At 35.9% G+C, this 13,046-nt stretch overlaps 4 protein-coding genes across 4 annotated transcripts in view; 1 reads left to right on the forward strand and 3 right to left on the reverse strand.

The window, feature by feature from the left end:
- LOC143303490 (uncharacterized) overlaps window positions 1-4,427 on the reverse strand; it is a 54,290-nt gene extending 49,863 nt beyond the window's left edge. The window contains exon 1 of the mRNA XM_076623704.1: window positions 4,317-4,427. Within this exon, the coding sequence (XP_076479819.1) occupies window positions 4,317-4,427 (111 nt within the window). The remainder of the gene's footprint in view (window positions 1-4,316) is intronic.
- A 689-nt stretch (window positions 4,428-5,116) lies between these two features.
- Window positions 5,117-9,895, forward strand: LOC117161862 (dipeptidyl peptidase 9). The gene is made up of 10 exons (XM_033343600.2): window positions 5,117-6,027; window positions 6,127-6,261; window positions 6,346-6,508; window positions 6,582-6,823; window positions 6,901-7,212; window positions 7,292-7,578; window positions 7,654-7,982; window positions 8,044-8,295; window positions 8,369-8,641; window positions 8,764-9,895. Exons 1-10 carry the CDS (start codon window positions 5,819-5,821, stop codon window positions 9,109-9,111), a joined length of 2,550 nt encoding a protein of 849 aa, XP_033199491.1. The 5' UTR covers window positions 5,117-5,818; the 3' UTR covers window positions 9,112-9,895.
- A 67-nt stretch (window positions 9,896-9,962) lies between these two features.
- Window positions 9,963-10,946, reverse strand: mRpL51 (mitochondrial ribosomal protein L51). Its single transcript, XM_033343619.2, has 2 exons — window positions 10,766-10,946; window positions 9,963-10,496 (listed from the first exon to the last, which is right to left on the reverse strand). The coding sequence occupies exon 2, from the start codon at window positions 10,493-10,495 to the stop codon at window positions 10,010-10,012; it is 486 nt and encodes a 161-aa protein (XP_033199510.1). The 5' UTR covers window position 10,496; window positions 10,766-10,946; the 3' UTR covers window positions 9,963-10,009.
- Window positions 10,947-11,214: 268 nt separating this feature from the next.
- Window positions 11,215-12,993, reverse strand: LOC117161881 (uncharacterized). Its single transcript, XM_033343643.2, has 6 exons — window positions 12,731-12,993; window positions 12,490-12,639; window positions 12,277-12,405; window positions 12,043-12,186; window positions 11,829-11,945; window positions 11,215-11,755 (listed from the first exon to the last, which is right to left on the reverse strand). Exons 1-6 carry the CDS (start codon window positions 12,795-12,797, stop codon window positions 11,700-11,702), a joined length of 663 nt encoding a protein of 220 aa, XP_033199534.2. The 5' UTR covers window positions 12,798-12,993; the 3' UTR covers window positions 11,215-11,699.
- Between the last annotated feature and the right edge of the window lie 53 nt (window positions 12,994-13,046).

Below are 13,046 nucleotides of genomic sequence, written 5' to 3' on the forward strand. Positions count from 1 at the left end.
AACCGGGAAGAAAGGAAATCGATATTTGGACCCCCAAGAGTACGCGTTATGTACGCCCCTGTCGGCTAAATTGCGACCGCTCTGGGAAAAAGCCAGCCCGGAAATTTTTCCGTGCCCTTGTCGTTGATCCTACCTCCAGAGATATTAGGAAATATCCAGCGGTGCTTGATCGATGCACTTTCCGCGGGAAATTCATTTGTCCAATTGAAGTACCTCTCATTTTCGCCACTTTGATCATTTTTCTTTTTTTTTTTTTTACCAAAATTACATTACAAAAATACATTTCAGACTGACTTTTACCTCTTTATTACGACCTTCCGTGAGACATTTCGAGGGTAATATCAGTATCTCGTTATTTAAAAAGTTACGAGTAAAATCTTGTTTCGCTTTGCATCGAAAATGGAACACTTCGACGAATAAATTCTATCGAACTCTGTCTTTCATCTGTTAACGTTAAAATCATTTCTGGAAATAACTTGCAGCGCAACAATTAAATAATATTTCCTATCCATATTTAAACACAACGTAGAAAAGCTTTTAGCTTTTACAGGTTCTTCTAGAAATTCTATTTTTTGGAATGATTTAAAAAAGCTAGTAATCGACAGCAGCTGCACACGGAATCAGTAGTCCCGAGGCGTACCCAGCGGGAAAATGATGCCCATCGTTATTCGATAACATAAGTTCGTCTCGCGCGTTTTATATCTTCCCTTTTTATATCCTATTCCATCGATTGATATCGCAACAACACGGAACGGAGCGATATGAGGAGACAACCGGGCATATTTTCACCCTACGGATGCGAGTCGAGGGAGCAAAGGACATTTATACGCATCCCTCGTGCTACGCTTGCGATGTGCCGTCCTTCCTAGCCTATCATCGATGTATCGTGTCTTCTCCCATTCCCATTCCTTTTCTCCTCTCCTTTAACCCTGCAGCCGAGTAAAAAATGGATCTATTATACGGACGAAACATGTTGTCTCGCGTCTTATTTCGCGTAATTGACACGTACCATAATCGATATCTCGCGTACGACGCTACAGAAAGTACGAATAAAGGCATAGCTAGATTAGCGAGCAGACGGAAAAACGTGTAAAAGAGCCATCTCTTTGGAAAGAAACAAAAAAAGAAGAAAAAGAGAGAAGAAAGACGGAGTAGCTGTTAGTTGGTAGCCTTTCCTTTTGTTCTTTGTTCTCGTTCGTCAGTTAGGGGAGGAGTAGCTGCGTCACGAAACCCGGTCACGCGACCCCTACGATCGCGTGGGTAATGATTTTTTATTTATTTATCTTCCGTCCGAAAATATGGGCAACTATCACTACCACCACGACTACCGAGGAAACTGTGTTTCGATGTCGTAACTGACTGAATTACAGCGATAAAGGTAAGTGAAATTTTTATTACGGCAACGCGCTTCCCACAACGAAACTTGCCTCTCGACGTCGTACACTTTGAAAAGGAAACGAATATTTGCAACGAAAACTGCGTTGGCAAACGATTCATCCGCGCTGAGATAATAGTAATGATGATATCACCGATCGATCGATCGATGTCGCTATTTTTGTCCCGGTTTATCGGTACTTTAGCTAGGCATAAAATTGCATTACTTAAACGGATCAGTGGCCGTAAGTAGTCTCCGTTTGCGGAACGATATTAGCTTAAGGGGGAAGTGGAGCAATTCATAAGGGTGGTTAACCAGCCTCCTACCTCTTTCCTTGCACAGTCAATCTTCGCGATTTATTGTTCGTTTGTTGCCGGATCTAGACCATCGGTTGCAGATTCCATTTTATCGTGATTCCTGAACGATCGGACCACGTTCCACGTGAACGTTTATCTTCTTTGTCACTTTCAGACTAGGAAATAGTCTATTCACATACTTAGCTTAACAAGTAATTTCGTAACGAGTAACGAGTTGGACAAACTTCGAAGTTTGTAAGAAAACGTAGCTTTATTCGAATCGTTATTCAACCTCGGGCGCAAAAAGATATACAAAAAGATCGCGTGATGCGATATTTCTGCTATCGACGATGTTCAGCTAAATATAACTCGAATAAAACTGATATCCGCATTAATATCGTTTTTTGACATTCTACGATTACGAAATTGTTTCTTCTTAACTTGGCTAGGTTGTTCGGAATTTTTCAAACATTTACAGGGGCACGTGAGACCTAGACGTGTCCCTGCTACTCCACCGAAATACACATTCGCAGTAACTTGTTTCAGACTACTGATAAATAGTTCACTCGTTCGGTAGAGTCGAGACAGGGAGCGGGTGAAGAGGAGGATAGGCAAGAGACACTCTACACGAGTACGAGCGCAAAAGACGAGTGACGGGGTAAAGAGATGTGGAGCTTAAATCTTTGATGCCCTTAGGTTGCTTGGTCGGCTGCTCTGTTCTTTCTCTTCGTTACTTTTCCTCTGTTCTAGCGCTACGTGGAACCACGTGCCAAGAAACGTTGCGAGCAACCAAACTTTTTCCGAGTCTCCAGCCGATAATTTAGAGAAAGAACGACGATGAATGTACGAGAAGAGTTGATAGGATGGCCACGAATGGAAAAAAGGGGGGAAAAGAAGTGCGCGGAATTACCTCTATGCGACGACCATCTCTGAGATACAGGCGACATCTGACCCTGCAGAAATTTTTATAGCTGGCAAGAAAAAGAGCAAAAAGGAACCAACCTCGTATCTTCGGTTTAGTGCCGCCATCGCTACCGATCTTTTAAAAATAAACAAGCTGATACACGTCGCCTCGTATCTCATGGTCCGAATTGCGCTTTTACCTCGATTAACACTTGCGTTCGCTTAATTAAAAATCGAAGGTCGTTATGTTTAGGCCGTCATCGGATTAAATTTTCTTTTAGCAAATAGCTCGATCGGATCATTGGTAAAGATTTTTATAAATCGTGCTTCGTCACAAATGTATGTCTAACGATAAGGTGTCACAAGTGAAGAATAGGAGAAACCGCAAATCTCGTCTTCTGACGTAAGATCACGAAGGAGAAGAAATTGTGATCGTGGGCGTCGATATAGGTATACAAATTAACTGTAGAAAACATACCAAGAGTCTAAGCGTACTCTCGTCTTTCATGCAATGATTTTGTGTTAACGGTATCGATTATGTTTCGACTAATTTTGTTAATTTTGTACGTTGCTTCAATTCCTTCGACCCGTGAATCTTCTGTTTGTCTGTTGCCTTGCGTCGTCTATACTCTGCACGAGTTCTAGTTATTTCCACGTACTTTTCGGTATTAATAGTCCATTTTGTTATACTTAAGTTCTGTTGAATTTCTTTAGTAACGTTAACATTATAAAATGTATAAATACACGCTCAATGTTGTCTCGATACAGTTCGGTATATTTCCACATAGGGGAAAGACCGAATTAAACTGACACAGCGATTATGTTACGAAAATAACCAGCTGTGGAAGCCAAACTCATAAACGTCGACCATCTATGAAAATTTTAGATTATTACTCAACGACCTGTTGTTTAATACCGAATCGATGCATTCGATATTTAAGCGAGCTTTTAGGGGTTCGCTCGTAAGCCAAGTATGTATTTCGTGTGAGCGTGCAAAATGAAAGAAATGTTGTATCGACGCACGAGATGGACGTTAAGGATGTATATTTGTATACATATACATGTATATGTATGTGGGGAAACCGAAGAGGAACTCGATCAAAGTATACCGCATCCGTTCGGCTTTCTCGAAATTGAAGCAAATAAAAAGAAGCAAGCGACCCTCTATTTATCAGTTTGCAATACGATACGAACGTGCAAAAGTATTTCTGGAAATAGTGACAACAAGGATGTACATATATAGTCTAATAAAATAAACGCAATGTGCGCGATAAGACCCCGATTTTATATTTTCTTTTTGTACGATTAAATATTCGTATATAGGAGCAACAAATTGTTATGAAAATCTCTCACTGTTACTCATTATCAAAAAATAATTATAATCATTACGTATACGACTTCGTAAAGAATGCTTGTTTTTCAAATAAGTGATTGATAAACACTCTGTACATATTACCCAGTATAATACTTTACAAACTTGAAAGAGTCGTACCTTTAATTGCAAATAAAGAAATTTAAAAAGAATATAAATTAAGAGACATTAACGTTCATCTTCACATTTAATTATTCGTACCATGAATTCCCGTACGTGTTAGGTAAAACCAGTCAGTTCCAATTCAACGTTTATTACAATCAAGTAGCTTAAATATATCTGTCGTTAATTCATTTGTCGTATAACTTCTTTAAGTGTAATATTATAATCGCATTCGTAATGATTATGTGAAGGCAATTAATAGTCTTACCGACCAATTCTTCTTGATTTTTTCGGAAGTGAATAAATCAAACTTTACTACAGGCTCGCTGTATGGGCGGCGCATTAGGAAACACAGCGGAACTCTCAAGCGACCTATCATCCTTTCATTTCTGCAATCAACCAAAACCAAATGACGTTACGTCTAATAAATACGATAAGAAACTGGTAATAGATTGCTTTAAGTATCGTTAATAACCTGCTTTGAAAGTTTCAATAAAAGGGGAGATCGTGACAGTTTTGACGTTATGCGAATGTGTGTCGTTAAGGATTGTTTGTTTTTTATTTGTTATCGTACCTTTTGAACGATTTTCTGTTGTGATCTTGTTCGGAACATGAGTTATTGCTGTATAGGACAAACCAATCAATATGTTTGTTAAGCAAGCATTTTGCATTTTGAAAAGCATGATTAAACATTTGCGAAGGTTCGATCTTTCGATGAGAAAACATAATAATGATAAAAAAAAAGCTATTCCAGTAGGTATAAAAACTAAAGAAAAAAAAAGAACGGGAGGATCGAAGGAGATGAACATTGAATATTTAATATCAGAGCGTACGTGATCTTTAGAACCGTAATTCAAGTCTCAAGAAACAAAGGAAGTCAGAGGCAAACTGGAAAAATAATATAGCGTTAAGTGTTTTCCTCTCTTAATTCTGCTTAACGTTTTATGCGAAGTAATATTCGCAGTAGTGTTCTTAACGATGTTATTTTACTGAAATTGTTCTATATTTCTAATAATAGCACTTATGTGAAAAACAGTGGCAGAAAGAGTGCGATGAAGTTCGATATTCTTATATAATAATACAAATAAATGAAGTGATATTTAAATTTCTACGAGTAAATAACTGTTTTTGAAAGTTATCATTGAGAATCACTGACGTTGAAGAATCCGCGAGTTGTGCATTGCATGTCAGTCGCGATTAAAAGTGAAGAAAGGAGAACGCTACCTGAAGGCGAAGCAGATTAATGAGGAAAGAAAAATTAACGAAAAGATCAAGGCAAACTATGTTTGTTTAATTATGTTTACCATTACTTTCTGTTAAGGTAAAACGAGCACTGACTTGTCGAAAAAAAGACAACAAAGAGAGAAGATCCATTATCTTCCCCGTGTTTATGATATATAGTGTATATGACTTCACGTGTCGTTTTTCCGTGTCAATGAGTGTCTACTTCTGACAACTGCCAATAGATAGGATTGTCACGCTAGTTGCGAATTAGTTATAGGTGACTGAGAATATTTGGCACCCGTATTTACTAAAAACAGATCGAAACTTGTGCTGACGATTTCGCAAAATTAATGTCGTGGGGCTTGTCGAGAGAAGGGGGAGGGAGAGGCCGTGTTTGGGGAGTAGGTGAAAGTGAGAACCATCCACGGACATAACCTAAGAATAAGCTGCATCCGCGGTTGTCGCAGATTTTCTGGTATATAGGACGATGCGGTACCGTTTTTGAAAAATTCTTTGATATGATCTTTTCAAAGTACTGTCTTCTTGATGAATGACATCAGAAACGGAGGTAAGAACGGAGAAAATATGGAGACTTGCAACGAAGGGGGCGACCGGATTCTAACTGACATTGCTGTAACGCAAAGAAGTTGGTCGGAATTGAGAAGTGTCGTCAGTGATTTACGTAGGAAATTGTCCGGTGTATCGGTAGGCTCTGTGCCTGGATCTATAACGTTTCGATCTTTACCAGATGGGCGGTAAGACATGCTTCTAAAATAGTAACATAACCCTTGCATTATTACAGTTCTTTATTTTTGTAGTGTATGTTTTCTAAATTGTGTGCATCTTCTTTTTAGAACAAGGATATATTTTCTTAGTAGTCCAAGCAATGGATGGGAAACTACGTTACTATTTGTGGACATTGCACATTCAGATCATGCAAATGGTTATCGCCTTCATTGGCAACCTATTATAGAAGCAAATTTTCAAACGTAATGCAATCTCTTTTACTAAAACGAAACAAGGTATTTCTTTTCTAAATCTAATTATATGACTATATGAAAATTTATTTGCAGTGTTTCAAGTACCAAAAGGCTATCGAGAGAAGAACAGTTACTATGGGAAAGGAAAAGATTAGCTACATGGGGTATTACTAGTTATGAGATTCATCTAGACAGTGGAAAATTAGTTTTTCCAGCAGCAAGTAGCCTTTATCAATGTATAGACACAGGATTCATGGTATTTTTCTCTAGCGCTTTCCATTTTTATGTATAATTAGGATAATAAGACAGTAAACGTATTTATACATTAGGCCGGACCTCTTTTTCCATCTGAAATTCGTATGTCAACATCAGGTGCAAAACTATGTCCACAAATTTGTCCATGGAATAATGCGTTAATTGCTCATACGTGCTCAGGCGACCTGTACCTGTCCCATAGTATCACAGGTTCTTCTGTAAGATTAACTCATGCAAGAAAAGGTAGCAGAAGTTTAGCAAATGATCCTCTCACTGCAGGAACTCCTTCTTATGTAATGCAAGAGGAATTTACTAGGTTGGTGGCATAATACAGGTTGTGGTATAATGTTTGCTTTATGCAGATATTTTTTATAATGTGATACTTTTATTTAGATATATCGGCTATTGGTGGCAGCCGAAATCCAACGATGGTACCTATAGAATAGTATATGAAGAAATCGATGAAAGCGATGTAAAAATATTTTGTTTTCCATCAACATCAAATTCCGAAGATATAGATGAATTCAGGTTTCCCAGGGCTGGTACACCTAATGCCAGGAGTAATCTTAAAATGGTGCAATTTCGATTAACAGAAACATTACAAATTGTTGATATTGAAATATTAGAACTCCAGTATCCATTGCATATTATGTTTCCATGGATGGAATACATGGTAAGAGTAGGATGGACTCCTGATGCACAATAGTAAGTCGAAAACGTTCTGAATTTCTATTTCATTGTTCGCTTCTATGAATATAACTTCTTAAATATTGTACGAATATAGTGTTTGGGTGCAGCTGTTGGACAGAAAGCAGCAAAGGCTGGAATTAGTTTTGTTATCGATAGATAATTTTTGCGAACCACCACCTAATGTGTACAATTCGGAAAACCATTTTACACCATCATCGGCGAGTGTTCAAGTAATATATTCCGAGCAAAGTTCAATTTGGATTAATGTTAATGATCTCCTTTATTTTCTACCATCCGACGACCCAACGGAAGTAAAACTTATTTGGGGCAGCGAAGAATCTGACTTTAGACACCTATATCTCATTACATCTAGCATAGCAGGTAAAGTAGCAAATGGTCTTAGTGACGGTTAATTACCTACTAAGATTGAAATAATACATTTTTCTCTTCCTATAGGTTTAAATAACGAAGTGGAAGAACCATTGGATAAGATGGATAGTATTTTTCTGCAACCTCGAGTTACTTCCAAAGTCGCTTTGACCCAAGGAGATTGGGAGGTTCTGGGTAAAAAATTGTGGGTAGACGAAATCAATTCTATTGTTTACTTTTGCGGTTTACGCGAGGGTCCACTAGAACAGCACGTTTATGCTGTATCTCTCCGTCGTCCGCTGGAAGTGAGACTGCTTACCAGGCCGGGCTATAGTCATAATAGTATATATTTTAATAAGGAGTGCACTATGCTAGTGACTGTCTACAGTTCCATCAAGACGTTACCAACTTGTCAAGTACGATTCTTTTGTGACAGTAGACATTAAGCAAATCTTTGTGACAATCAATGTTTTTTAGGTATTTAAAATATCACAATCAGATTGGACAGTAGAAAGTATTTCTCTAACACCTGTGGGTTATTTATTGGAACCATCCGCCTTGGAATCCGAATTATTTTCCCCGGAAATTTATACCTATAAAATATCATCTAATGACACTATTTATTCAATGATCTTTAAACCACACAATTTTCAAATTGGTGTAAAATATCCCACGATATTGAACGTGTATGGTGGTCCTGAAGTACAACTGGTATCGAATACGTTCAAAGTAAGCATTTTAAAAATATAAGTATAAAGTGATAAATTAAATTTTATTCGTTTAATAATTTCGCACATTTCAGGGAATGAGGCACTTAAGAATGCATATGTTGGCTGCTCAAGGCTATTGTGTAGTATTAATCGACTCACGTGGTTCACATCACAGAGGTTTAGTATTTGAAAGCCATTTGCAGCACAGAATGGGATCCGTTGAATTAAACGATCAAGTCGAGGTATTAAAATGGTTAGCGGAAACTACTGGTTACATTGATTTAAATCGCGTAGCAATTCATGGTTGGTCTTATGGAGGATATTTAAGTCTTATGGGCCTAATACAATATCCAGAAATATTTAAGGTATCTTCTTTGATTAAAAAATTTTGAATATACACATACACAAACGCATACATATACACATAGTTGTACATACATATATATTCAGAGAAGCAAATTCGACAATCGAAACGTACAATTTTCAGTTAGCTATCGCCGGTGCACCAGTTACTTCTTGGAATTTTTATGATACTGGATATACTGAACGTTACATGGATTTACCACAAGATAATCCTCATGGATACACGTCTGGTTCTGTTTTAACGTATGTGGATAAGTTCCCTGATGAAGAAAATAGATTATTGATCATTCATGGACTTATAGACGAAAATGTACACTTTTTCCATACAAGTCAATTGATCAATGCTCTTATAAAATCTGGGAAACCATATCAACTGCAAGTTTACCCCAATGAAAGACATAGCCTCAGAAGTTTGGATGCTAGTAAACATTATGAAACTACATTGCTATCATTCTTACAGAATCATTTATAAATTTATTACTCTTATTCAAGTATATAGCTACAGCGATAAATGCTGGTTAAAATATTTCAACAATTTAAGTAACTGCCATTACGTTTATGTACATAGATCAGACAAATTAAAAATTACTTTTCGCATCATTGTGTTCGCGATGGTTTTGCCTAATACAAATCTTACGTTTTGTATGAAGTCTCCGAAACCACTACTTAAACAGTATTATAATTTTAATACAAAAAAGGTTATAATAAAAAACAATTAAAAGTTTTATCCATATAAGAAGAATAATGTTTCTTTTTCCGTTCATAAAAACAAAAAAAAGAACGTATATAAATATTGATATCGATAACACATTCGGGCATACAGCCATCGCGAAACTTATATTAAATGCAATATGCAATCTTTTTAATGAATGATCATCGATTTTTGGAATTGTAAGACTTATTGTTACTTTTTTAAGAAAATGGACAATACTCGCAGTTTCTCTGTACATATATAAATAAGAGTTATGAGATCTGTATTAATTTTTTTTAGAATTTTCTTCTAACTGTACTTACAAGTGTCGATAGTTATCGTCAGAAATACGTCTGTTTCGTGGCTGTCACCATTTTATGCTTAATTTTGTATATATAAACGAGTAATCTCTCCCTCTTTCACCCACATTTCTAAAATACCTTAGATGTATATGATAGCAAAGAATTTAAGCGGAAGAGTGTTTACATTATTCCGTAATTAAAAATAAATCATATATCCGACTAACTATTGTTTGTCAATAAATAAATACGTTGTTTTATATTTTGTTACAACGTGTACCATTATTATATCCGAGGATTTTAATGTTATGAAAATAAAAAATGTAGAATGTATTAGTCTTGCTGCAGTATATAATTATATTTTCTGACTTTGATATACATTACTGTGGTGAGCTGTAAGTTTTAGTCTTTCTGTTTAAATATCTGAATAAATATTTTAGTCTTTTTTTTAATTCTTTCCATTTAGTTGGTCTTGCTATTGGAAATACACCATGCTTCAACATTTTCTGTTTTCTCAGTAGTACCTGATATTCATTTCCACTTACGCCTCTTAGCCAAGATGGTACATTATATAAGATTCTAGTAGGATGAATTTTGTCTGAACCCAAAATATCTATATAATCATTTTGACCAAACAATGCTCTCTTTTCAGCCCAAGCATCCTTTGGTCTATATATTGGCATGGGTAATTTCTTATCACTATTGCGAGGTAGTAGTCCTCTCATATCTATAGGATCTTCGTAGCCATAACGCCTCACAAGTGGACCTTTAGCTATCTTGTCTGCATGATAGCGGAATCTAACAGGCATTACTTGTGGTACCCAAATGTTGATAGTTGTACGTATTGTATTCGTAAACCACGACATGCTAGCGAATAATTGATTTAGTTAATACTATAATTATATCTCTCCCTTTCTTAAAGCATTTGTAATATTAGATTTTTGCATTGAACATATATCGTTCAAAGTTACAAAAATAATTGTAGTTGAATTTTTGCGATAGATATTTTTTTTCGAACAGAATTAATCATTTAAATGAATTACACGTAATGCTAAGTAACTGACATAACCTTACTTTCTATATAATACATGTAGTGTTCTAAAGGTTAATAGTATTCCTTATGAAGCAAAATTTACCTTTTAAGAATATATCAATGAGCACATTTAATATTATTTATTTAAGTTCTTTACTTAGAACTGTTATCGTACAATAAACTGCAAATTATACTTTGTTTTCCATAACCTCAATGATATTTATATATCACATATAGCACACCTCAGGCGTTTGATGCTAGTACTACTCTAAATGTGAATGCATATGAGAGTGTCAAGTTCGTACTATATCTTAATTTGAAATTGATATAAAATAGACCTAGCATTCTACATTATATAAATTATCATTTTTAAAAGCTATCTACTAATACTATGTTTGCCAAAATTCAGAACAAAGAATTAGACAATGTATTAATGTTAACGTTATTTGACTAATCAACTAGTAGGTAAGTATAACTATGTATTTTGATATGAAAATATATTATATGAGTTTGGTTTTGATAAAAATGAAAATTCAAAAATAGAAGTCAGTGTAGTTTCATAATCGAAATAGAATGTATTAGTAATATTATTACTATTTTGGTATTTGATAAAATGGTAGAAGGAGAATTAAAATATATACTAATAGTGCGTTGAAATAACCAAATTTGCAAATACAAATATGATCGCATGTCGGAAGATAAATGGAAAGATAATATATCGAATTATAAATTATGTCGCATGAACCGCAAACAGATTTGAATTGTACGTCGTATTATTGTGACACATATGTATAGCTGATCGTATTTGCCACGATCGATCGCGTGAATGCGTTATAAATCCTAACGTGCGTACGAACTATACGAACTACGAACTATACTATATCTAACACTTTACTCTCATGTTTTGAAGTCTCACAAATAACTGCTAATATTTGAAAGGAAGAACATATAATTAAATAATGTATTAATTTGGAGAATCACAGTTGGAAATAATAATATGATTTGTTTAGAAAGATGACGTCTATTTGTTAAATCAGTCAATATATAAAAGGTAAAAGCACCACAAAAATTCCAATAGAAGTGAGCGTAGCACCTGAAAAAAAGAGATTCGTCAGAAAGATGGATTCACCAAATTATATTGCGGCATGCAATTAATTTTGGTTAACCTCTGCTGCATGTTTCTTCTCCGTTTTTGCAAACACATTGACCGTCCCTGCATTCAAGGACATTTTTGTTATCGAAGTCTACACATTCGTAATCTTCTGTACATTGATTGTATAAAACTGAAAAAAACGTGTATTAATTCATTAACCTGTCTTTAGTTACGAATCATTTCTACCTAAGTTATGTAATCAAATGAAGCACAATATCGATTCTTACATCGTGTCTGAATACATTTCCCCGTTGCATTGACGAAATGATAAGACGTGATACACTGGCAGCGTCCATTGATGCACATGGCACGATCAAACGTGTCCTGACACTCATCGGTCCTTTGACAAAGATCACCCACTACTAATGGCCCTGAAACGTGCGATCCATTTACATATAGATTGGTCCATGCGGATCACGAAGATGCTCGTAGAAATTTTGCTAATCGTATCTATTACTTACTAACGATACAATTTGAAGAATTATTTATATCTAAAATATACGAATCTTTGCATGCGCATATTCCTTGCCTACACGCAGCGTTCGTCATCGATGCACATACCGAATCATCCGTGCATGTCAATCCGGCACCTATTATTTACTCCAAATCAACAAATAAATCTTTGAACATATACAGAGTTGTCAGTACACGAGATTTTACAAAGCGATACTCACTAGCGATGCACATCGATTTATCAGGAGTAGGCGAGTAATATTGATCGCACTGACAAGTCATGTGTGTAAGACAAAATGCATGTTGAATGCAATTGCGATCTCTTTCGCATCTCTCGCCGACTTTTGCGTTTCCATATTCCTGTGTGCCCACTAAATAACGTGATGATAGAAATACAGTGAAAAGAACAAGTAGACGCACAATTATGTTTCTTATCGAGCGACATTTACTAGCGATACTCACATTGAAAACACGACAGCGATTGGAAAGTCGCGAAGAATAGAATTAACTTGAAAAGTTGGACGTTCATTTTGATATTTATGGCAACTGAGTAAGAAACGGTATGGTCTCGTTAGAAAGGTAAGCAACCCACGCCCTTCTGTGATAATCGTTATCTTTCCGCTTATCTACGATATATCGGACTGAGTGAATCAGTGAATCAGTGAACAATGAATGTACCGCTTCCTCGAATGTTTGACCGTCTTCATCGTAAAATGGAAGATGGTAAAAGATCGCTACAAATGATTAGCGACTCAGCCGGTAAAACTAGAGAATACAC

This window comes from Bombus vancouverensis, chromosome 13 (genome assembly GCF_051014615.1).
Source record: "Bombus vancouverensis nearcticus chromosome 13, iyBomVanc1_principal, whole genome shotgun sequence".
Lineage (NCBI taxonomy): Eukaryota > Metazoa > Arthropoda > Insecta > Hymenoptera > Apidae > Bombus > Bombus vancouverensis.